This window comes from Podarcis cretensis, assembly GCF_951804945.1.
Source record: "Podarcis cretensis genome assembly, chromosome: 5".
NCBI lineage: Eukaryota > Metazoa > Chordata > Lepidosauria > Squamata > Lacertidae > Podarcis > Podarcis cretensis.
In genome coordinates, this window is record NC_137174.1 from 97,919,829 (window position 1) to 97,946,609 (window position 26,781).

The 26,781-nt window shown below is 44.7% G+C and overlaps 1 protein-coding gene across 2 annotated transcripts in view; it reads right to left on the reverse strand.

The window, feature by feature from the left end:
• Window positions 1-25,900, reverse strand: part of DIS3L2 (DIS3 like 3'-5' exoribonuclease 2) — a 226,622-nt gene extending 200,722 nt beyond the window's left edge. Inside the window, exons 1-2 of one of the 2 annotated variants that reach the window (XM_079977678.1) lie at window positions 25,845-25,900; window positions 12,094-12,800 (exon numbers count right to left, since the gene is read on the reverse strand). In XM_079977678.1, coding sequence (XP_079833804.1) covers window positions 12,094-12,784 — 691 coding nt within the window. In that variant the 5' untranslated portion in view covers window positions 12,785-12,800; window positions 25,845-25,900. Of the gene's footprint in view, window positions 1-12,093; window positions 12,801-21,308; window positions 21,438-25,844 lie in introns of those variants that run through there. The other variant, XM_079977679.1, reaches the window with a different exon arrangement.
• Between the last annotated feature and the right edge of the window lie 881 nt (window positions 25,901-26,781).

Genomic DNA, 26,781 nt, shown 5'->3' on the forward strand with positions numbered 1-26,781 from the left:
GATTCCAAACGGCGGCTCACAGCACTAAATTGTTCCTTTTGATTTTTAAACACAATTTGGCGTAGAAGTGTTTGAAATGGGGGGCGGGGGGAGAGAATGGACAAAGTTTCCCATTGTTCGGTAACTTTCCCCACTAAAACGCTTCCATCTGCAAGCTTCTGAGGCTAGTCCATGACTAGGTGTCAGGCCCTTTCAGTTTCTTCCACTTGCCTTCAAGTAGCGTCTCATTGTTCTCAGTGTTAGATCATAATCTAATTATAAGCAAAGTGAGCCTAGTATATGCACACACACACACAGAGAGAGAGAGAGAGAGAAATAAGATTTTTATGGTTTTTTAAAAAAGAAAAACTTATCCACATTTGCTAACAGCAACATGGGAGGAAACAGGAGCAAAGCCAAAGAACTGATAAAACAAAGTAGAAGAATTTGCTTTCAGGTAACAAGATGGATTCAACACATCGTTCCCTAGATAGGAAGGCTCCTGCACTGTTTCCAAGTATTTCCTGCAGATATGAGGAGTTCAAAGGAGCCTAGCGAATCCCTTTGGCTTTAACTCACAGCTGTCCAATAATATGCAGGAATTGGGGAGGGGGGGTCCCCTGGTTTTTGCAACAAAGGGGTAGGATGAGGAGTGTCAAGCCCTCCCACGGCTCCCTAAGAGCCTTGCCCTGAGGCCCAGAAGTGAATGGCAGCTCTCAAACGCAGCCCACCTGACCCTGCCAAGCCACGCCCTCTCACAAGGCCACACCCCTCACAAGTGCGCTCTTGAACCATGATGCGTGCTGGGATGAGGGAGGAAGGGGCGAGGGTCCGTGGACTGTGAGCGCATAGAGACCACTGGCTTTTGGGTGGCTGGGGTTCACCCTAGCACACATAAAGGCAAGAGTCGAACCTGTTGCTTCTCCCACTTTCCTCCCCCCCACCCCTGACCCCTTGGAAGTCTGCCCCACAGCGAAGGTGCTGCACCCTTCTGTTGCAGCAACCATGCCACAGCCAAATCCCTTGTCATGGCTTACTTCTGCCGTCAATGCAACATGACTCTTAACCTTACCGTGTGGAAATTTACTTATTTCAGCTTAAATAGAAATCTGCCACTCGGCCAGCAAGGCTCACAGAACAGCATACATGAAACAGATAAACAAAGCCGTAAACACACGGAAATGCCTCCAATGAAAAAAGCAGCACTTATATAGCCAAGATCGCTAAATGGATTTATAAACCCAGCATTAGAAGGCCTGGGCCAATAAACTATTCAACTGGTGCTGAACAGAAAAACAGAGACGGAACCAGGAGAGCGTCTCAGGGAAGAAGGCTCCATAAATGGGGTGCTACCACTGCAAAGGCCCTGTGGCCAGTCTCCATGGGCCTTGCTGTAGCTGGTGGAGGAATAGAGATACAGGACCGGAGGTTTGTGGTTTAAAAACTGGGCAAGTCCATATGCATGAAGTTTAGGTCTTTAGGCGCCATGGTCCTAAGCCATTTAGAGCTTTATAAATTTCAGAGTCCAGAAATGTTGGCTTGGTTACTAGCCAGACGTAATTTGTGGCTGCCACAAGTCCTCTGCACATGCCAGGGAACTGGAGGGTGGTGGTGGGGCTTGCCTTCACATCACGATGAACGTGGGAGGTGGCAAAAGCAGAGCAAGAATCTGTCTGCGGCAAAGCCCAGAGCAACACGTGAGACCCATCCTCCCTTTTGCAGAGCTGGAGTAGGAGAAGGGGCTTCCCATTCTGTGCTGAACACAAGCTAGCACCAGACAATTGGGGCAGGGAACAGATTTGTGAAGATTTGCTTGAGGATACTGGAAGGAAAAATCCCCATGTAATGTAGGGAGGCGGGATAATAAACTACCCAAAAAGGGAGATGCCACAAGGATGCAAACAGGGCATGGGCAATGCAACATGTAGGCTGGTCCTCAGTTCTTAGAGCAATTCCTGGGTGAGCATCCTCTACACTTCAAGAACGCCTTCTTGTTGGTGTGGCAAATATGCGTGTAAGCACACAGCTCCAAAATACAGTGGTACCTCAGGTTAAGTACTTAATTCGTTCCGGAGGTCCGTTCTTAACCTGAAACTGTTCTTAACCTGAAGCACCACTTTAGCTAATGGGGCCTCCTGCTGCTGCCGCGCCGCCGGAACACAATTTCTGTTCTTATCCTGAAGCAAAGTTCTTAACCTGAAGCACTATTTCTGGGTTAGCCGAGTCTGTAACCTGAAGCGTATGTAACCTGAAGCATATGTAACCTGAGGTACCAGTGTACTTTGAAAAATCCCACAGCTCAGAGGTAGGAATGACACTTTGCTTGTAGGAGCTGCTGGGTTCTAGAGCCACCCCCCCCCCACCATCCTACATAGCAAAGACCTTGGAGGCAGCCTTCAAAATTAGCCAGGCACATTTTGAACCTTGCTATTGGCCACTTGCGACCCAGTGAAAGTACCTGGGCAACAGGATGGCGTCTGACATCTCCACACCAATATCACATCCTGTAGAATTCAATTAGTTATATTTTATCTGCACAATCGGAACGAATTTCAGGAACTGAAATGCAAATTTTTCTGTGCAACTTCAGCAGGAGCAGTGAACAACGTTACAGTTAATTGTTGTCGCTTGTCTTCACTTCCCCCCACCGCACTGCCCTGCTCTCAGTTGTGAAGAATATTCTTAAATTATGAATGGTCCTGGAGAAGGAACTGGCAAATCACTCCAGTATTTTGGCAAGAAAACTCCATGGACACAAAAAAGGAGAAGCTTTAAGAAGAAGACATGCTCTGGTTCATGGAGTGACGGAGAGTCTAAGACGACTAAACAACAACAACAATGAATGGTCCATGTCACCCTTAAGAAAGAGTTAGGAATAGGCCAATAGATATGTGGATTGTCCCTGGATCAAGGGACTTTTCTTCTTTAAGTTCTCAAAGTTCTTAACGAAGCTCAAGGCTGTCATCTGAACTAGCCATACGTTTAACTGATAATCAATCACAGTCAGTCCATCATTGAAAAATAAGACTTTACTCTTGCCCCAAAATGGCAACTAAACATTGTGTTTAAGCAACCTTGGTTTAAGGAGCCATTTGGCACCAGCTTATATATCTGAGTTTCTAACACTGCTTGGAGGGCCACTCTAAGTAGTTTATACTGGGATCAATGGACAAAAGGCAACTTCCAACATGAAATTAAATACTCTGCAAGGAAGAAGGAACAGGTCTGGGGTGTTGCATTTCCTAACCTTCCACCCGGCTCACTGCTGCTCCAGCCATGTGCAGCATTACCTAAGGAGAAAAAGTTGCCAAATCAAAATCCCACAATGAGTTCCCACAATTACTCGTGTGCCTGGTATGAAGGAAGCCGGCTACGTCAAGCTGTGCAAACCAGGCAGAACAGCAAACACGGGTGCCATGGTCTTGAATGTGGATCGCAGCGGCACACACAGATTCTGTTTGACAGATCAAAAGTGACCCTCTTGTTTTATCAAAATAACTCGAGAGATCAAATGTCCTGCCTGAAAACCCCCGTCAAACACAGCTTTTTTGTAAGAAAACAGAGGCAGCTGTTGGTTGTGCTGTTTTGATGGGAAGCAGTCACGGAGCCAGGCTTAACCAAACCAAACTCACACACAAGATGCAGCGTTCTTGACAAATTCCACCTCCCCTCCAGCTCATGTGGTGATGGCCTCTGGCTCAAGTGGCTTTAAAAGGAGATTAGACAAGTGAATAGAGGAGCAGCATGTGTCCCAATGGCTATTAGTAAAGATGGCAGTGTGGAGCACCCATGTTCAGAGGCAGTATAACTCTGAATACTTGGTGTGGGGATAAACAGCGAGGGGAAGGGCGTTCCAGTAGTCACTGGTGGAAACAGGACTGGACAGACTATTGATCTGATCCAGCATAGCTTGTATATGCTTAAGCTGCTTTCACAGTTGCATTGTAGTCTGGTTCCGATTTGCATCCCTATCAGTGTGAGAAACTCAGATATATAAGCTGGGCATCAAATGGCTCCTTAAACCAAGGTTACAATCACCAGAACTGAATGTCTAGTTGCCATTTTTGAGCAAGACAGCTCTAGAGTCTTATTTTTCAAATGATGGACTAACTGTGATTGATTATCAGTTAAACATCTGGCTAGTTCAGATGACAACCTTGATCTATGTTAAGAACTTTTGAGAACTTAAAGAGGAAGAATGCGGCTGCCAGACTAGTGACTGGGAGAGGCCACCAAGACCATTTACAATCGGTCTTAAAGGATCTGCATTGGCTTCCAGTACGTTTCGGAGCACAATTCGGAGCACAAGTGTTGGTGCTGACCTTCAAAGCCCTAAACAGTCTCAGCCCAGTATACCTGAAGGAGCGTACCCACCCCCATGGTTCTGCCCAGACACTGAGGTTCACCTCTGAGGGCCTTCTGGCAGTTCCTTCACTGCCGAGAAGTGAGGTTACAGGGAACCAGGCAGAGGGCCTTCTCTGTAGTGGTGCCTGCCCTATGGAACACCCTCCCATCAGATGTCAAACAGATAAACAACTATTTGATTTTTAGAAGATCTCTGTTCAGGGAAGTTTTTAATGGTTGGTGTTCTATTGGGTTTTTAATATTTTGTTGGGAGCCACCCAGAGTGGCAGGGGCAACCAGTCAGATGGGTGGCATATAATTATCACTATTATTATATAAGGCAAGGAGAATAGAATCAGGTGCCACTAACCATTAATATGAGAGAGAGAGAGAGAGAGAGAGAGAGAGAGAATATTGTCCTCCATAGCCATGCAGAAATGTATGGCTAGTAGCCCCTGTGCTTCAGGAGGACACAGGCAACCTGAGCAAATACAGAACAGAATATTGTAGAGAGCAAGGAAGTTATGCAAGGCCCACAGATCCACCATCCTGGCGTGCTCGGCTGAGGCTTGGCCCCAGAGCCATTTAGTAGCAGGGGGCCGAAAGTTTATCAAAACAGTTCCTGCGCTCCAGCTGAGCGCAAGGCAACATCTGCTTTGTCAGGGAGGGGCTGCGGCACGCCAATGGTTTTTCAGGACTCTCCGTGAACCTGCTCCACCCTGCTCGTGACCCCCTGGCCACCTCCTCTGCCTGCTAGCTGCTCTCCATCCGTCAGTGATGCGGCCGGCTGTAGGTCTCTCCTTCCAGCTGCTGCACAGGCTCCACCCCCACCACCCACCCACCTGCCCCGAGACACCAGCTGAAATTCCCCCTTTTTCTCTTTTGCCAAGGGCAGGCCCGCTGCACTATAAAAAGCCTCGGAGATGGTTCAGAATGCAAGCAAAGGAAAACATGGCCAAGGATACTTCTCTGCTTTCTTTGGACCAAGAAAGAAAGAAATAAAAAGCCTACAGGAAGCTCTTAAAAGAAGGCAGAGAAAGAAGGCAAAAGGGAGTTTAAATATTCCAGAGCAGTGAAATGTGCAATTGTGTTGTGTGACAGGGGCTTGTAGGCTGCAAGTGGCGGTGGAGGCACACTAAAATATCATGCTCTGAAGACACACGAAGCAGCAGCTGTCTTGCTGAAAACCAAGCAGGCCTAGATCTGGTCACTAAGAGACAGCGTGGGAAACCCAAGTTTGCTGCCTGAAGTGCAGAAAGGTAGAATAAAAATAAAAATAACTTAGAGTTTGGTGGAATGCTCCAATGTTTAAAACAAACAAGCCTCTCTTTGCATGCAGAAACTTAGCAGGACAGGGAGAAGAGTCGGCAGGAATCTTTCTCCCAAACAGCTTTCTATACTCAAGGAGGTTTGCTTTTATTTTTATGGAAAACTGTCAGCAACATTCAGCGGAGATGACAGAGGGACCAGGAAGGCTAGTTGAAGGTCCCAACAGCTGGGAGAGGAGACAATGTGTGCCAAGAGCACATAGATTCACCCAGAAGCCTGCAAAGGAGATGGCCATAGCAAGGAGGTATGAAGGGGCAAAGCTAGCAGAAAGACAGATGACATCAAAGTCCAAGAAGCCAGTGTCAGAAACTCAAAAGATATATGAAGCTAGGAGCCAAATGGCTCCTTAAACCTAGGTTGCAGTCGCCAAAATGGGATGTCTAGTTGCCATTTTGGGGCAAGACTAAAGTCTTATTTTTCAAATGATGGACTGACAGAGATTGATTCTCTGTTAAACATCTGGCAAGTTCAGATGACAACCTCAAGCTTGGTTAAGAACTTTGAGAACTTAAAGAAGAAAAGTTACTTGATACAGGGACAGTCCATGTATGTATTGGCCTATTCCTACCTCTTTTTCTTAATAGTGACTGCACAGAAAAAGCATTTTGATGAAATTCGTTCCAATTGTGCAGATAAAATATAACAGATATAAATTTGAACACTGTTAGGAAGGACAAATTGTGAAGCTGAAGCTCCAATACTTTGGCCACCTCATAAGAAGAGAAGACTCCCTGGAAAAGACCCTGATGTTGGGAAAGATGGAGGGCACAAGGAGAGGGGGACGACAGAGGACGAGGTGGTTGGACAGTGTTCTCGAAGCTACCAGCATGAGTTTGACCAAACTGTGGGAGGCAGTGGAAGGCATGCTCTGGTCCATGGGGTCATGAAGAGTCGGACAAGACTAAACAACTAAACAACAACAACAAGTAACCAACAGTTGGGGATGATGGTGGAGACGGAGGAGGAAGAGCAGAGAGGATAAACAAGAACTGTCAGGTGTTTGGCATACTTCCTGACAACCCCAGCAAACAAGGCCTTGCTGGCTGGGGCTGATGGAAGCTGTAGTCACAAAGATATGGAGGGCATATGATAATGCACCTTTGGGAACACTGGCACAAGTTCCTCTCCTTGTTTGAGACTTTCACAGGGCTCCAATTGCTGACACTGTGTTTTGAATATGTGGTTTTAAGAACGGTAGCCCTGCACAAGAGCATGATATAAGCTCCCAAGAGAAGATCTATCCACTGTTGTACTAACACTGTTCTTGGTGCAAGCCAAAAAACATCACATCACAACTGCGCAAAGTTTAGGAATGCATGCATCCCTTCCCTACCAAGAAATCAGGAGAGAAATTTACAAAGACATTTTGAAACAATTGGAGAGTCAGTGCCATGCTATAAATCCAGACTCCCTTCTTTTCTGTATCCTATTACTCTGATTAACGTCATTTACAGATAGTAAACTGGATTTAAAGGGGGGAATTGTTTGGGGCTTGAAGGTTTCCACACAAACTGGTGCCCTGTCTTTCCACTAAATTGGAACCTCACAGGTCTTGGCTAGATAGATGGTTGTAGTCTCAGTTAAAAAGGCCCAGAGTCTCAAACTCCTGGGCCACCCCAGACCTAGAGATGATGTCAGGCTCAGTACCCTCAGCAGAGTCAGCATAAGATCCCGCAGATCTCAGCAGCGATCAGTTTCATGCCCACCCACCAGCAATGGAACTGAATTAAATCAGCTCACTTTCCTAAGCACTTCCATTCGATCAGGAACCAGGATTAAGATAAATCTGAATAGTCTTCGGAGAAGACTGGTCTAAACAAACACAGAACGGATTTTGGTCCCTTGCGCCAAAACGTTGCTCTATAAATTACGACTCCTGGCACCTGCATGGGTTCGATAAAGCTGGGTCTGTTGAGCACATTTTGCGCAACCCCTGAGTCAACACTTCAGAAAAACTCACATTTAGTACCTGAGGACATAAGGTCCCCTGGCCCAGTTTCCACAGCAAAGAGGGCTCCATGTAATATGGCATATGACTCACCCTAAATGGACCAGAGGGGTGCAATTTTGCAATATGAAATTGTGTCCAGGGTTTATTAGATTTCTGTCTTGCAAACTGTTAACAGGGAGCTCCATCACCCTGCCAGACTCAAAGTAACCCTGAATAGCCAGAGAAGCCTTCTCCAACCGACTACCCTCGAGACCAGTCCTAGCTCCAAATATCTGGAAGGAACTGGGGAAGAGGCTGAGTCAGAAATTACAGCATGTTAATATATAAGCAGTGTATAAGCCACCTGCAGGAAACAAACCCCAAGAATTAGTGGTGTTCAAAGTGTCTTCTCACAGATGCCAAGTTCTCATCTTCCCATGTGAACAAGCTATAGCTTGATTTAAAAGGGGTCAAGTTTAATCACTGGTTTAAACCAGCTTTCTAATTTGTATTCTTTATTGGGTACTGTGTGTACCAATAGGTTGCTATACGAATATATGTGTGTATCTTTGCTATTAAATACAGTCTTCATTCAGCCCCGAAGCGTAACCCAAAGCTTCTGGTCATACAGTCCACAGACCTACTGCACTGCACAAGCCTTCCTCAACCAGGGGCTGTCCAGATATTTTGGACTTCAACTTCTGCCTGGCCTAGCCAATGCAACTGTGCACTGCAAAAGGATATCCAAAGTGAGGAGGCAGATTTCTGTTTGGTTCTCTATTTAAGCAAGATCACTTGAAGACCAAGTGTCCAGAACAAAGACTGTTAGTTGACAGGGTTTTTACAAGACACAGAAGCTAAATATTGAACATGGACGTGAACCTCCTCATATGTAAAGATGATCATTGGAGGACCCGATCCATTCCCCTCCATCACCTTACAGCAGGTGCCCATCAGGTCAAAAGTCCTTTCAATAGTGATGCCAAAACTGTAGAATTTCCTTCCTAAGTAGATGTGTCTCACTCCATCTTTTTGGCATTTGAAACTGCAAGTAAAGATGAATCTTTGGGGGTTCACTGAGTTTGTGTGCTACTGTACTTTTACTACCAGAGCAGCAGTCAAGTTAATCATTTGCAAAAAACACAACCAAGTCTTATGGCACCTTAAAGACTACCATCTTTAACTATCACTACTGCTTTGCTAAGAACATGAGATGAGCTTCGCCAATGAACCAGACCCAAAGATTAGATTTCTGATAGACTAAAACAGGGTTTCCCAAATTTGGGTCTCTGGCTGTTTTTGGACTACAATTCCCATCATCCCTGAACACTGGTCCTGCCAGCTAGGGATGATGGGAGCTGTAGTCCAAAAACAGCTGGAGACCCAAATTTGGGAAACTCCAGGCTAAAATATTGTCATGGTTAATTGAGCATGAGAATGTAATAAAAGTCCTGCTGGATCAGACCAAAGAACCACCTAGTCCAACAATCTGTTCTCACAGCAGCCAACCTGATCACCAAGGGAAACCAGCAAGAAAGATTCGAGTTCAACTGCACTCTCCCGATTTGTGATTCTCAGCAACTGGATTCAGCGGCCATGTCTAACAGAGAACATTGCCATCTGGGCTAGTAGCCACTGACAGCTTTACCCTCTTTAAATTTGTTTAAACTTTAAATTTGTTTTTAAGCCATTCAGGTTGCCGGCCATTACTCCACCTCATAGCAGCAAAGTTTTAACTATGCTCTGTCTGCCCTGAAACTTCCAGCGCCCAACACCTTCATTGTTTTGGTTGCCCTTTTCTGCCACTTCCTTACTTCCATCTATTAGTTTTTGTTGCTGTGCTGTTCAGTCTTTATTTTGTTTTTCGTAAGGATTTCAAATACGCTGTCAGCTGCCTTGTGGATCCACAGATCAAAAGGTGGCAGTATTACTATTGCAATGGGCTGGAATCAAATATATTACACAAGATTTCAAGGCACTCAATTACTCAACCCTTCACCGGCATCATGAGAATTTCCACCTATCACCATCCTTCCGCCATTCACATCTTTTCATCTTCCTGGTTAGAACAACTAAGGACTCTCCCATGGCACTTTGCCTGCCAGGAAGCTCATTTCATACCACAAAAAAGCCAATAGTTTGAAACCGTCTCTCAGCATCTCATCTCCCTGTCCATCCCACAGCCAGCTCAACCTGTGCAATCCACACCTCAATGTGTCTTGTGCGGAAAGCAGGAGCAAACTAAGTGCCCCACCTACGCCAAGGTGCGCCTGTAGAACAGAAACTCCATGCGGCTTAAGCAAGCTTGACCTGACTGGCCGCCTGCTGCAATGGAAGGCAAAAGTCACCACCAAGCACAACTGGTGCGGCGGAATCACTGCTAGCCAATCTGAGCTGTTGCTAAGGGAGGGTTCTACAAAACATCAACAGTCACTGGTCCTAGAGCTTTCTACAGCTCTTGTTCCTGGTAAGTAACTCTCCCAATTTTGCCACCATTTTGGGCTGATGCATTTTTTTAAAAAATAATGTGGCTGGCGCAAGCTTCTCTTTCATCCTCACACACTCTGTTTATCCACTTAGTTTAACTTGCTGCTGAATGAAACCTAGTTCTTATTCTCTTATAAGGGCAATCACACCTTGACCGGAAGGGCTATTAAACGCTTCCAAGGGTCTTTAAAAATATAAAACCCCTTGAAGGCTAAAAAGCTTGGCATGTATTTGAAAAATAAAAATTAAGAAATATAGATGAGGAAAGAGAAGTGTTGCGGTCAGTTTACAAACTTGCCTACTTCGGAAATCTGCCAATGTGGAACAGGCGATCACACAACAAATAGATATAGCAGGCAGAGGAACTTACAGAAAAGTCAAAACCCTTAAGCAGGAGAGGCAATGATGCTTAGTGGCTAGAAACAAGCACAGATGTGTGCCCCGATTTTGCACATAAAATAGCTGGAATGCTTCCTTCTCAAACACAAAAGGCCCAAACTCCTAAGCAGAATTAAGCTGTGTACACATATACATTTAAAGCACATTCTTCCTCCACCCCAAGAATCCTGGGCACTGTAGTTTGTTAAGGGTGCTAGGAACTGTAGCTCTGCAAGTGGTAAACTGCAGTTCTCAAGATTTTTGCGGGGAGGCAGAGAGGGAATGTGCTCTAGATGGTTTCAGCTAACTGGTCCTGCCAGCAAAAAGACTTTCACCAGCTCAAAGGGGTTTTCCCATCTCCCCTCCCCCTGTGCCTCCCCCCAAATTTGCTTGGGAGAGGAGTCAGAGAACCACCAGAACAACACACAGTGGGATGAGAGGGGAGATTGTTCCATCAGGAAAGTGGAAATGTTTGCGCTGGTGGCATGATCTACTTAGCACTACACTGAATTCCTTCCATGGTGTGCAGGCAGACACCCACCCACCCCTTGCAACCAGGGCTGGAATTAGCTCAATGGGCTTTGACAATGCTTAAAAGAAGAGGAAGGGCCAGGAAGGAGAGGGAGGGAGACCCAGGAAGGAGAGGGAGGGAGACCCTCCCATCACCCTGCCCACCCCAGTCATCGAGGGGAAGGGGAAAGACAGCATGTAACAGATGCTAAGAATAATTATTGGCATCTGTGTAGCACTTCAGAATGCTCCAAGGGAGTAACACACAATATTTTGTTATGATCCTTACAACAATCCTGGGAGGTAGGCCAATATTATCCCAATACTGCAGATCTACAGGTGCTGGGAGAGTGTGTGACTTGTCTGAGGCCTTCTAATGTGTTCATAGTAGAAGCAAGACCTTAGCTTCCCAATTTAGCTCAGTCTCTAGGCTACTATGCTGCGCCACAACATACCTCATTTGTGGTACCCTACGCCCAGAAATGAGCTCCTGGATTGGCCTCAAACTTGACAGCAGCAGGATATCATATTGGGGTGCTGCAGCAGTAAGATTACACAGGCAAGAGTGACAGTCCCCCTATATACAGAGGCCCAGCGTCCCCTACAAAGCCGGCAACTGCTGGGACATGCATGTAGGCCTGATGAGACCAGGGTGTGCCCCTGTTTACAAAGAGGTGCTCTGCGCGCCCTGTAATAACAAGCAGGCACAAACAAGCTCACTGCCTTGACGGCAAGCCCAAGCAAGGAATCACTGGAGCTATCTGGGATCTTGCTGATGGGTAAAGCTAGCAATACAGACCACATGGCACATGGATGAATGGTGACAGAGAGAAAGAGGGCTGAAAAATATTCCAGACACCCAAACATCTGAGGCCAACGCCTAACAATTTGGTTAGAGGTGGCTTCTAAGCAACCGAAATCTATATATAACCTAGTTGTTCCTTGCTGGGGATGCCAGCAGGTTAAACCAGCTGCAAGCCTTCAGCTGCTCTTACCACCACCATCCTCATGCAAGCCCGGGTAACACCAGCGATTAACACGGCACTCAAGCTGTAACAATCTCAGGTTACACAGATAAGCCACACGCTGCTATTCGGATCAACAACTGCAACCATTTAAGACACTCAGTAGCTCACCATGCATTTGGCTGGAGAAGGGACTGGCCTTCCTGGAACTCACTGTGGGCAAATCCACGCTGAACTGTCCAGCAGATACGGATCTGTCTGCTCTCTCCAAAGCGGCAGGACCGTCACTGCCGCTGCACTTGCTCCTCCAATACTCCTCTCTGCCCCTCTCTCCAGAGCTAGGGGTTTTCGGCAGAAAAGAGGCAGTTGTGGACAACGTCCTGTGGCCCCCCAACGCCTGCCCTGCCCTTGCAGAGGCAGCTGCATCACCGTGGCGGTTAGGAGAGACGTCATCATCCTCTTCCTCCGCGACATCCTCCTCGTAGTCACCTTTGCCAGCCTCGCTTGCACGGCTCTGCCTCTTGATCAAACCTTCCTCATTCAGGCGTTCAGACTTTTCCGGCTGGCCTGGATGCAGGGCTCTGGCCAGCAAAGTCCCGGACGCTTTCACCCCGTTTTTAGACAGGGCCTCCCTCACCAGGCCTCTTTTCAAGGACGGCTCTGTGTCCGAACCCGAGTCGTTGAGGGTCCCCTCTTCCAGCTGCAGCTTCTGAGCGATGTGGTTCAGGTAGGAGCGGAACCTCCCGCTGTGGTGCTTTTGCACGAGCCTCGCGTACGCGTTCTTCTGAGGGATGGCGGGCTTGCTGGGTCCATCCCTCGAAGCGTGGGCAGGAGCGCCTCGTGCACATCCTTGCGGTTCCATATCCTGGGAGTGTCACCTGCCATCAAAGGAGCGCAAACATGAGGTTGGCGTTGAGCAGAGGAGCAGTTTTACTTACTAGCGTCAGAACTACGCGACAGGACTGCACGAGCAAATCAGAAACAAAGAAGACAGGCAAGAAGGAAGATGTGAACGCCACGAGGACAGAGATTTGACTCCATTATTTTAAATGGCCCTTCTCCACATCCTTCCCCACCAAGGCCGCACAGCTGTTCCTGTCTCCAGGTCAGCCTGGTGCCCCCATAGATCACTTGGACTACAGCTGTGCTGGCTGGGGTTGATGGGAGTTGTAGTCCAAAGCTTCTGGAAGGCACCAAGTTGGGGAAAGGTTGCCCTAGGTCCTGTATGAGGCTCTCATCCCACCCTTCCCTTGGTTCCTTGGCTCTCAGTTCCCCCAAACCGCCTGTTTCGCAGCCTAACCTACCTCACAGGGTTGTTGTGGGGATTAAATGAGGAGAGGGAGAACCATGTATGCCACCCTGAGCTCCCTGGACAAAAAGGCAGGATATAAATGCAATAAATAAATTCATGACAAAGATGATCAACAGTCTGGAATCGAAGCCTCTTGAGAAAGGGTTGAGGGAGTTAGGTATGTTTGGCCTAGAAAAGAGGAGACTGAGAGGAAATGCAATAAATATCTGAAGGGCTGTCACATGGAAGATGGAGCAAGCTTGTTTTCTGCTGCTCCGGAGGGTAGGACCTGAACCAATGAAAGGAGATTCTGACAAGACATCTCCTTCCTTGGAGGTTTTTAAGTAAAGTTTGAATGGTCGTCTGTCATGAATGCTTTAGCTGAGAGTCCTGCACTGGGGGATGGACTGGATGAGGTCCCTAGCAACTTTCTATGATTCTGTGGTTCTAAAAATAAACAAGTAAAGCTCCAATAATTGTTATAAGAGCTTTCTTCTTGGGGATAGGAATATTTGCAAAGCAATTTATCTCAAGACTTAGAAGAATGGCTTGCGTACTGGTGAAAGCCCATTTAAAGAGATGCTTAAAGAAAGTGAAAGTGGAGGTCCTTATCTGGAACGCTGGGCTTGGGATTCTCCACTGCCAAACATGTTTTCCACTACAGAGCTACAAACCTTCCCTTTAGCCTTTCTCTCTTTTTCATTTGTGAGGGGAGTGGGGAGAGAGAGAGGTAGAACGTGGTAGCAGCACTTCAATAAGTTCTGTAGTTTTATTACATCAGAAGACTCACAATATTTAACTGGGGCAGGAGTGACCAGTTTATGACCCGAGCAGTGCACATGGCGGTATTCCAGAGAGGGAGAGACAGAGAGAGGCATCTGAGCCAAATATTTTCATCCTAGCTGTGCACAAATCATTTCAACCCACTCTGCTCCTAAGAAGAAAATGTGGCCAAGCTAAAGGAGCAGCCATCATACAAAAACAAAAACCCGATCATGTCCATTCTCAGGCTCTCCAAAAATAACCATGTTTCTTTCTTCTCACTCTCTCTCTCTCTTTCTGAAACTCTTACGACGGTTTCAACAGGAAGGGTGGAGATTCCCTCGTAAGTGGTGGAGATAGATAGAAACTTTATTTGCATTAGCCACTAGCCATAGCAATAAGATAAAATATACAGGGGATAGAGCTAAATAGTTAGCTATACAAAATAGGTTCTGGAGGTTTACATCAATACAAACCTCATAAGTGGTAAATGCCAGCAACTGAGGACAGCACCGTTCCTCAGTCCTGTATGAAGGACCACCCTGATCATTTAATCGCACAGCAGTGTCGACCAGTGAACAGGACACGGGGCAGAGTAAGACAAGCAGAAGATAGTTCTCTGTCCCAAGGAACTTCCAGCCAACTTTCGATTCAAGGGTGGAGGCAGGACTGACAGGCAAGAGGGTTCGGCCAAGTTATTATAACCTTAAAACAGTAGAAATCCTCAAGGGAGCTCAGCGCAAAAGCACTAAAAATGTAATTATTCATCAGCAGTTAAAACCAATACACACACAGTACAGGAAGAGGTGGCTCCAGAGCTTTGCAACAGAGTCACACCAGCTAGCTATCTTCCTTCCTTCTGTCAGGAATGGGCAATCTGTGCCACTTCAGATATTCTTGGACCAAAGATGCCATCATCTCTGACTGTGGGCCTGCTAGCTGGGGCAGGTGGGACAACATTTGGAAAGCCACAGATTCCCCTTCCCTGGTATATGTAAAGTAAAACTAAATGGAAATGTAATGAGTTACAAAGTGAGGATCAAACTGCACACAAAACACCAGGGCTGGGCGATGTATCAATACACAGTCCAAAATCGGTTGAAGACCACATCGTGATAACAGTTTCATAATATTTGACATGGCAATAAATCACAGGTCATGATGTGTGCCTGTGCTATGTAAAAACCGTGATATGGGAAAAACCGTGAAGCTAATCATCACTTCTCTCGTGATTCCTGCTGCCCCTGTTGTTCTGTATTATTTTTATTTAAAATGGTTGTTACAACAGGTTAGAGGACTTCCGGCGGAAGCGAGCTCGTAGCAGGAGGGGATTTGCCGTGAGGGAAAATCCCGAGCTATTTCGGGGGAAAGAAGGGGTGCCTAAGGGCGCAGAGGCCCCCCAAATTACCTCTGGAGGGTGTCCAGAAGGCGAGGATCCCAGCAAGGCCAATAGCGATTCGCCCAGCCGTCAGGTAACTTCAAAAAGAAGCGAAGAGTACGGCTGAGCTGAGCAGCAGGTCATGGGAAGCCATTTCCTACCCCCCGAGTAGCGAAGCCCCGACCCTGCCGAGAGAAGCACACCGCTCTCCAACAAAAGAAACTTCGGATTAAATTAAGAATACGACCTCTGAATCTAAGAATAAGAAAAATCCGGGGGGAGAAACAAGAGAACTGAGGAGTTCAGTCTTTGCCCGGAATCAGCACGGACGCAAGACTTTATCTATTTTTGTGACTTTTGTGGCTATGGTGATCCACCTGCACCCTCATATGATGCTCAACTAACAGGACCACACCTAATATTTAACAGACAGACTTTACCTTGATACCAGCGTTTTGTATGATTACTTTAAGTCTCTTTTTCTCCTTTCTGGATTGGGAGGAGGAAGAAGACTGAGCTAACACCTGGAATAGCCTGAATAGAGGCAAGAAGAGGTGCAAGAAGGCTGCTGACCTACTGAAATATTATTGGACTATATTGGTTATAGTGTTATTATTTGGTTATAGTATTATTATTTGGGGTCGGTGTAAATTTAGGAGGTGTGTTTCCTGTCAGGATATTTGATAGTGTGCAGTGCGTGGATTTTGTAATTGTATTTTGGTGAGAATGTCGAACACAGCAAAGAGGGGGGAGGGGGGGACACCTTCTGAAAGAAAGGGATCGAAGCAAGAACAAGACTTCAAGGCAGACATACTAAGAATGTTTGCGGAAATCAAACAAAGTGAAAAAAATTTAGAAGTAAAACTAGAACAGGTAGACAATAGGATAGGGAAAATGGATAAAAAGATGGACGAAACAGTCAATGAATTAAAAGGTCAAATAAAGGAAATATTTAGGAGAACTCAGGTAACAGAAGAAGGGCTGAAAAAGACGAGAATAGAATTGAAAGAGGTAAGACGTGAGGAGGAGAAGATCAAAGTAGAGCTATTAGAACTAAGCAAAGCGCAAGAAGACTTGAAAGACATAATTGCTTTGAATGAACTAAGATTAAGGGAGGCTAACCTAAGACTTAGAGCTGTGCCAGAAAGACAAGGAGAAAATATTAAAGAGAATTTGATTGTAGAATTAGCCCAATGGATGGAAATACCAACAGAAGAGATGGCAAAATCAGTTCAAACGGCATTCAGACTAAAAATAAAAACAACCAGAGCTAAAAAATTTGTAGGAGATTGCCTGATTATATTTAAAGAAAAGGAAATGAGAAATATGATTTTGCAAAGAAATAGAGAAAAAAGATTGTGCATTAATGGGAATTATATAATAATTTTCAAAGACTTACCAATTAGAATTCTGAAACGTAGAGAGCCGTATAAAGCATTGGCACAGACGTTGAAGAAAAATAATATAGAGTTTAAATGGGAATATCCGGAGGGCATCTCATTCATGTATAGAAGCAAGAGGCATAGATTGGTTAAACCAGACGAAACTAGCAAATTCCTAAGAAAATATAAAGAACTGAGACTAGAAAAAGAGGAAGACAAAATAAGAGAGGCAGCAGGGGGTGCTGAGGAAGAGATAGAGGAGGTAGCAGAAGAGTTAAGAGGAGAAGAAGAAGAACAGGAGGAAGAAGAATTAGCTGAAATATAAGAAAAGAAGTAATTTAGGTAGGTTCAATCACCATGGTATTAAAGATTTGGAGTTGGAACATTAATGGGATAAACGAGAGAAAAAAAAGGAACAAAATCCAACAAATCTTGAAAAAAGAAAATGTAGACATTATTTGCTTACAGGAGACCCATATAACAAGAAGACATAAAAGAATTCTGATAAATAAAACACTGGGAAATGAGTTCATATCATCTGATAAAGTCAAAAAAAGAGGTGTGGTTATTTATGTTAAAAAACAGATTGAGGCCCAGCAAATCTTTAAAGATGAAAACGGAAGGATAATGATGGTACAAATTAAATGGCATGGACAAAATGTAATTATAGTAGGACTATACGCTCCAAATGATAATAAATCCGAGTTTTATAAAACCTTGGAAGAAAAACTAGCTGAATACGTAGATCAAAAAATGATTATACTCGGCGATATGAATGGGGTGGTCTCATTAGAAATGGACAGACTAAGAGATGGGGGGGGTAAGGAAGGGAAGCTGCCCAGAACCTTTTTCTCATTGGTTAAAAACTGTAACCTAATAGATGCCTGGAGACTTAGACATCCGCTGGAAAAGCAATTTACGTACCACTCTGAGCCTAACCAATCACTGTCCCGAATAGATCAGATCTGGGTCTCGAACGAACTAACACCAAGAATTATAAGGGTAGAGATTCAGGCCAAAATAATATCTGACCACAACCCAATAAAGATGGAACTGAAAGGTCTGGAAGAAGGTACTTTTAGATGGAAACTGAAGGATTATCTCTTAGATGACCAAGATATAGTTGAAAAAGCGCAGAAAAGGATGAAAGAATTTTTTGAGGACAATATGAATAAAGGCACCAAAACTAAAGTGGTATGGGATGCGGGCAAGGCAGTGATGCGGGGCTTTTTTATCCAGCAGAATGCCATTAAAAATAAAGGAAGAGATAAAGGGAAAAAGGACATTCTGAAACAGATAACGGACTTGGAGGGGAAATTAGTTAAAAAACCTAACAATAAGAGAATAAAAGAAAATATTAAAGTACTGCAAGCCCAGTATGCAACAATAATAAATAGGGAAGTAGAGTGGAACATAAAAAAACTAAGACAAAGAACGTTTGAGTTTGCGAACAAGTCAGGGAAGTTTCTGGCATGGCAAACCAAGAAAAGAAAGGAACAAAGCACAATAAATAAAATTGTAGTGAACGGAGAAGAAATAACTAACCCCAAGGAAATAAGGAAAGTTTTTCTGGATTATTACAGAGGATTATATAAAAATAGAGAGAGATTTAACCAGAGAAAAATAGAAAGATTTTTGAAAGATAAGCAGGTTCAGAAGATCCCAATAGAGAAAAAAGAGCAATTAAACACCTCAATAGAGATAGAAGAAATAAAATTAGCAATTAAAGATTTAAAAAGAGGAAAAGCCCCGGGACCAGATGGCTTCACGGCAAGCTACTATAAAGAAATGGAAAATACTGTACTGGCACCACTGAGAGAAGTAATGAATAATATCTTGAAAGAAAAAGAAATACCAGATACTTGGAAGGATGCTTTTATTACTTTAATCCCAAAACAAGACTCAGATCTGTCGCAAGTTAAGAATTACAGGCCGATCTCGCTGTTAAATGTTGATTATAAAATTTTCGCAGGAATATTGGCAAGTAGAGTTAAAAACATATGGTCAGAATATATCCATGGAGATCAGGCGGGCTTTCTGCCGGGCAGGCAAATGAAAGATAATATTAGAAATATAATAAATTCTATAGAATACTTGTCTGCCAGGTATGATAAGCAAGCCATAATGATGTTCGTGGATGCAGAGAAAGCATTCGATAATATAGTTTGGGACTTTTTACTAAAACAGCTAGAATATATGGAGGTCGGTATGAACTTCTTCAACGGAATAAAGGCAATCTATACGGAGCAAAAGGCCAAATTGATTATAAACAACGTGGTGTCAGAAGAAATAATGGTAGCGAAGGGTACAAGACAGGGTTGTCCACTCTCCCCGTTGCTATTTATAATAGTACTGGAAGTACTTCTGAACTCAATAAGACAAAATAAGAAAATAAAAGGGATTAGAATTGGTCAAAATGAATATAAAGTTAAGGCGTTCGCAGACGATTTAGTAATAACAACAGAAGACCCGCTGAACTCAATAAAAGAGATATTGGAAGAACTGGATCAATTTGGTAAGGTGGCTGGTTTTAAGTTAAACAAAAGAAAGACTAAAATAATGGTGAAGAATTTAGATTCGAAGGCAATCGAGGAATTACAACAACAAACAGAAATAGAAGTGGCCAAAAAGGTAAAATATCTAGGAATATGGATAACCCCGAAAAATATAGACCTATTTAAGAATAACTATGAGCAGGTATGGAAAGAGATAAAAAAGGACTTGGAGAGGTGGGGGAAGCTGAGATTGTCATTCTGGGGTAGGATAGCTTTAATCAAGATGAACGTTCTCCCGAAAATGTTATTTCTGTTCCAGAACTTACCGATAATCAAGGGCACTAAGATATTTAAAGAGTGGCAAAGAGGAATCTCAAAATATGTCTGGCAGGGCAAAAAACCAAGGATTAAGTTTAAATTGTTAACAGAAGCTAAAGAAAGAGGGGGATTCGCTCTGCCAGATCTGAAATTATATTATGAGGCATCATGCCTTTGCTGGGTGAAAACGTGGATAAAATTGGAAAATAAGGAACTATTAGACCTGGAGGGGTTCGACAACAGAGCAGGATGGCATGCGTACCTATGGCAGGGGAAGAGGAAGCACAAGGGTTTCGCAACGCATATTTTTAAAGGCCCCCTAATGGAAGTTTGGGAGAGGAATAGATTTTTACTAGAACCTAAAGTACCACACTGGCTATCCCCATTGGAAGTTATGAGCGTGAAAAAAGTAAACATGAGAGGTGATTGGATAACTTATGAACAATTGTTAACAAAAGTAGGGGGGACATGGAAACTGAAACCATATGACCAGGTTAAAGAAAAAGTCTATGATTGGTTACACTATTTCCAAATAAACGAAATGTTTAGACAAGACGTTAAAGAGAGAGGATTCGCGGATAAAGAATCTAAATTCCAAACTGAAATAATAAACAATGATTATAAAATTCTTTCTAAAACGTATAATATGCTATTAGAGTATAACTTGATAGATGAGGAAGTGAAGTCTGTGATGATTCATTGGGCAAGGGACATCGGCCATAATATATACTACGAAGAATGGGAGAAACTCTGGAAAAAAATCTTAAATTTACAGCTTGCATAACGTTAAAAGAGAACCTCATGAAGATGTTTTACCGTTGGTATATAACACCTGCAAAATTAGCAAAAATATATAAAACTTGTAATAAATGCTGGAAATGCAGGGAAAAAGAGGGATCCTTCTTCCACATGTGGTGGGACTGCAGAAAGGTCAAAGGCTTTTGGGAAAGTGTATATAATGAAATGAAAAGTATATTAAGATATAACTTTGGGAAAAAGCCGGAGGCTTTTCTGCTAGGCCTAGCAGGAAGTGATATAAAGAACAATGATAGTAAATTCTTCCAATATGCAACAACAGCCGCAAGGGTCCTATTGGCCCAAAATTGGAAACAACAGAACATACCGACGCTTGAGGAATGGAGAGCAAAACTACTAGAATACGCGGAGATGGACAGATTGACGGGGAAAATTAGATATTTAAAAGACCAAAGGTTCATTGAGGATTGGGGGAAATTTGTGGAATATCTGGAAAATATAAGTGAAGGTCAGATAACGCTAGTTGGGTTTAAAAAAGCTCTGTGAAAAGGTTGGAATATTGTCTAAAGAGAAAAAGAAGGAAAGAGAAAATAATGTCAATATAAGCTAGGATTTGTGTGAATTTGTTAAATTAGCGTATGGATGATTTCAGGGGAAGCTGAAGGAAGTCTTATAGAAAGAAATCTGTGATAACAAGGCGTAAATTGTTTTATTTTGTTTGTTATGATTTAAAAAACAATAAAAAGTATGCAGGAAAAAAAAACAGGTTAAAGGCAAGTAAAAATGTGTCAGCTTTAGACCCTTACGTCTACGTAAGTTACACATCCTTATTTCAGACGTCGTGATATATCGGCATAACGCAATGTTTAGCGGATGATATATCATGATGTTGAAAAGCAGGTATCACCCAGCCCTGACAGACGTCTGCTTCAATCACATATAAATTGGGGGGCAGCTGAGAGAAAGGAGCTGAACCCTCGCCTTCATTCCCAGCAATCTCACACCTGAACACTCCTTTCTCCTTCAGGCACCCCTTGTGGTGCCAGGGTCAGACCCACTCATCCCCACGTGGGACTTCACGGTGTCAACATATTTCAGAGATGTGTGACGTTCAGGAGGAAAGCTTATCACAGCAGCAGGTATTTCCCAGTGACCCACACCTCTGAGCTCAACCAGCAACCACTCTTTTACTTGCACACACAGCTGCATGCGGGAAGATATTCCAGGAAAAAGCAATAGGGGTCCACAGCCACACAGCCCAACACACCTGCCCCCACCAACCAAACACAGGTCCATTGGCTCACCAGCACATGCAGACCAGAAAGTTTCACAAGCAGAGTGAAAGTACAAAGGAAAAGGCAGCACCTTGCAGAGGAAACGGTTCTGCGTGTCTCACAAAGGAGTATCCAACTGCATACAAGCCATCAAGCTCCCACACAAACACACACACACACACCCAGAGTCTCTATCTCATTTGCCTGGGGGTGGGGGCAAGGGGAGGGATTCCTTCAAACCTTCAATATCGTCCTCAAGGAGGCTCAGAGTAAAAATAGAAAAGGTTATTAAGTATGTCCAGTGCTATAATCACACCCAGATACTTAATAAAAGTATTCCCAAAACAAAATTATACGGAGGATGTAGTGTTGCCCCACCCAACTTCATGCTTTTATGTTGTGGCAGTCCAGGATGACCCAGAAAATGGGTGGAGTGAACACCCTCACTTGTGGCGCAAAGGAGATCAAAGTTCTTCCTAACACAGCAAGCCATTATAAATGACTAGACACTGGAAGATAGCTCCTTTTTTGTTGTTTCAAACTCAGTGTGTTTTTTTGCATCTCACAAATGGAACGTCTATATACAGTGTACTTCGGAATACCAGATCCCAAAACACTAGAAAATGGGCTTTGGCCTGATCTACATTTTCAGTTCTTTGGGGATATCCCAATCAGCACAAGGGCACACAGGCTGCCCTGATTGGGAGAACGTTGCTGTCACTCACCCTTTTGACCCAAGAAAGAAAGAAGACAGTCTAGCAAGGAAAAAAACACCCATCTCCCTGGGCAACAATGCCCTCCTTTCTAGGAAACTCATCTCAACACACTATAACCCCTTGCAATGAAAAATACTGGGTGTCCCCAAGGCAGCAGATCAAAGCTGCATTAGGCCCAAGTTGCAGCCTTTGCTGTATGTCGTAACGGGTAAATATAATGGACAAGTCCCTGCCCTTCAGAGTTTGCAATCACAGGGGAGGCAAGAGACGAAGGGGAAGAAAATGGAGGCAGGGACAAACAAGGGAAGAATATGTATTTATTTCAGTTACAATATACTAAAGTCTTAGCTATGGTATACCACTTTTATAGTAAGGTAAGTCCCATGCCTTGCTAGAAGTATAGCAAGTGGAAGCAGGCAGCAAGCAGCCACAGAAAGAGGGGGAAAGAAAAGAGTTTCAGCACATTGTTGTGGCTTGTGAGGAACCCACTGAAGAACTACCAACAATTCTGGCCAAACTATAATGTTTTAACCCCTCTGGAGTACAAGAAATAATCACAAATGGAATTAGATAGACCCTTACATATTTCTCACACCCTGGGGGTCAGTCATAGCTTTGTGGCACAGGATCTGCTTTGCATGCAAACATTCTGAGTTCAATTCCTATCAGCTTCTCCAGGTAGAACCCCTAGGGACTCTTGTCTAAAGCCCTAGAGAGGCATTATGTCAGTGTAGACAATACTGAGTTATATGGCCCAACAATACAAGGTGGTTTCCAATGTTCGCACCAAGAATTCCCTATACCAGATGCCTGGGAGGTTACCTGATCCTGAGGGAGTTACTCTCCCTCTGAAGGAGCACATAGGCAGTTTGGAGGTACTTCCGCATCCATTGCTGTCGCTTGAGGCTCAGGTGGAATCAGTGGCCTGGAGTGCCTTCCATTGACTTTGGCTGATGGCCCAGCTGTTCCCTTATTTGGACAGGGATAGCCTAACTTCTGTCCTCTGTGCTCTGGTAACCACTAGGTTAGCTTACAGCAACACATTATACGTGGGGCTGCCTCTGAAGATGGTTCAGAAATTACAGCTGGTGAAGAATTTGGCAGCCAGATTGCTCACCAGGACAAGACAAAACAAAATAAAAAAATTCCTTCCAGTAGCACCTTAAAGACCAACTAAGTTAGTTCTAGGTATGAGCTTTCGTGTGCATGCACACTTCTTCAGATACACTGAAACAGAAGTCACCAGACCCTTCTATATAGTGAGAAGGTGGGGAGGGGTATTGCTCAGAAGGGTGGTGGGAATGGGTGATTGGCAGATAGCTGTGATGCAGTCGTTAAGAGTCGTCAACAGGCTCATGACAGCTAAAAAGCAGTCGTTAAGAGTCGTCAACAGGCTCATCACAGCTATCTGCCAATCACCCATTCCCACCACCCTTCTGAGTAATACCCCTCCCCACCTTCTCACTATATAGAAGGGTCTGGTGACTTCTGTTTCAGTGTATCTGAAGAAGTGTGCATGCACACGAAAGCTCATACCAAGAACCAACTTAGTTGGTCTTTAAGGTGCTACTGGAAGGAATTTTTTAATTTTGTTTTGACTATGGCAGACCAACACAGCTACCTATCTGTAACTAGGACAAGACAGTTTGAGCATATTACACCAATCCTGGTCCGACTGTAGTTGGCTGCCAATGCGTTTTCGGGCCTGATTCGAAGTGCTAGTTTTGTCCTATAAGCCTTAAATGGCTCAGGACTGCAGTAAGTCAAGGACTACCTCTCCTCATATGAACCAACCAGGACCCTGTGATCATCATCTGAGGCTTTTCTTCACGTGCCTCCTCTGTGAGAGGTCCAAAGGGCAACAACATGAGAACAGGCTTCTTTTGTGGTAGCTCCTGTTTGAGAAATGCTCACCTGGTGTCTTCATTATACACCTTTAGGCACCAGGCAAAAACATTCCTATTATCTCAGGCCTTTGGCTAATTAAACAATATATGGCCTTCAAACTGTGGGAGTATTGTTTTTGCTTGTTATTATGGAATGCATTTTATGTCTCTATATTGTAAACAGCCCTGTGATCTTTGGGCAAAGGGTGGTATAGAAATTTAAATAATAATAATTAATCTTTGCATTCTCTCTCCTCACACAGGCTCCTCCATCACATATTGCACATTTACTCAGCAGCAGCTTGCCCTGCGCAGCCTTCTTTAGAGGCGAGCACATACCCTGGAACTGACACCAATAGCTTCCTTTTATTTATATAGATAGTATTTCAATTTTACAGTAGTTATTATTTGTATGCCTAGCTGTACTTTTAGGTCAAAGACATTCAGGCACACTGCTATTTAGGCAAAACAGTTTCAGAAGGAGAGGGGTAGAAAGGGGTTTGCATGCTCAACCGCATGTGTGAACACATTAATTACACTTTTAAAAAAAAAAATCACCAAAGGAAAATTAGGGACTGAGCTTGAGGACCAGAAAACAGAGCTGTTGCAGGGACCCCTTCTCCATCCCCACAATTTCCCTCTGGTCATAGTGTTTTTCTCTCTGCTGAGCTTCATTAACACCACCTTTAACATTTGTTTCATGTTTTATGTTTGACGTTTTTGGATTTCACTGCCGAAGTTGCAAACCATTCCAGGCACACAGGAGAAACAGGCAAAGACAAGGAAAAACACACTCTGAAGTGAACAGGGGCAAACAGGCAAGACAGACATCATGCATGCATAAGGCAACACAGAACACCAAACAGTGGCAGGATAAGAAAATGCAAATCCCTTTTTAAAATAGAAAGAAAAAGAATAAAGGTGGAGGGGCAACTGATTCGGTACCCAGGGCTACAGAAGGCCCTGGGAAAGCACATAGCTCAGTAGGCAAAGCACCTGCCTTGCATGCAGAGGGCCCTTCAGCCTTTCTCAACCTGTGGCTCCCCAGATGTTAAACTACAACTCCCATCACCCCCAGCTAGCAAGGCCAGAGCTCAGGGATGATGGGAGTTGCAGTCCAACAACATCTGGGGACCCACAGGTTGAGAACCGCCTAAGTTCACCCCCTGCTCAGTCAGCACCCCCAGGTAGTGCCGGGAGAGACAGACACAGGCCCCCGCCTGATACCCTGGAGTGCCGCTGCCAGTCCGTGCAGGCAATACTGGGCCGAGTGAGCCTGTGGCCTGACTCAGAACAAGGCATAAGAGCAGTAGCCTAATGGTTAGCGCACCCCAGGCCCAACCCCACGTGGCATCTCCAGGGAGGGCTGAGGGGAGACCCCGGAGAGCTGCTGCCAGCCCGTGCAGGCAACGCTACGCTAGATGGGACGGCGGCCTGGCTCGGTGTGAGGCAGCTTCCCGGGGGCAACTGGGGATGGGGGGGTCGAAGCCCACAGGGGTCCTTCCCCCCCACACACACCAGCGACCCAGACCCAGCCCTAGAGCCAGCCGGGGAAGGCAACGCGGGGAAAGGCGACCGGCCCAGCCCCATGGCCACAAGCGGCGGCGCCCCCCACCCGCAAACGGGCAATGAGGCCCCCCACCACCACCCTGCCCCTCACTCACCTGCCCCAAACTCCCCACTCGCATCACTGAGGAGCCTTCAAAGGTTCCCCCACTTCCGCCTTCCCTCTACTTCCGGGTCAGGCGTGGCTCTACGGGGAGCGGCAGGGCCCAAAAGCCCGCGGGGCGCGAAGTCGCACCTGGCCGCGCGAAGGTTCGAGGAGAGCGCGCAGGCGCGAAGCCCCGCTGGCCTGGGGTGGCCTCGGGCGGCCCGGCGCCCCTTGCAAGCGGACATTACCGTATTCCCTCGAAAGCAGGGGCTTTCGTTTGCACGTGCGTTTTTGTATTTGTTTACTTAGCTTCTATCGGTTTATTTGTGCGTTTACGTTTATTTCGCTAGCTTCCAGTTATATATGTATATGTTTATTATTTATTGATTGTCTATACGTGTTCGGGTGTCTGTGTTTCTATTAATATATATAGTTAGCTTAGGTTGGTTATTGGTTGGTTGGTTGGTTATATATTTATTTACAGCCCGCCTTTCTTTCCCCGCTGCCAGGGACTCGAGGTCGTTTACAGATTACAACCAAGAACTGCTAAAAACAAAGGAGAAGCCATCGTTGAAAAAGCAAACTTTTGTTTGTTTAAATTAAAAGCATTTTTGAACTGCTTTTTGTTTTTATTTTATTTTTAAAGAAAAAGCGCCCAAGCAGTTTGCAAAAATAAGTTATGAAGGGCCTAAATAACAGAGATAACCAGATACATTTTCCAGGAATAAGTCCCTTTAGATCTCCCAATATGTTTGCTGAGGATCCTTGTTTATTGTTTATGGAATACAAGTTCTGTGTGGCTTGATGAACTGCAAGGAGTGTGTTTGCTGCAGCATGGAAGAATGTCCTGAAACAAAAATAAATTAGACACCACTAGTACAACGTGGGAGTAGCTGAATGTGGTTAAACTAACAATGTTGAAGGATAAGAAAGAACATGTGGGAGTGTTG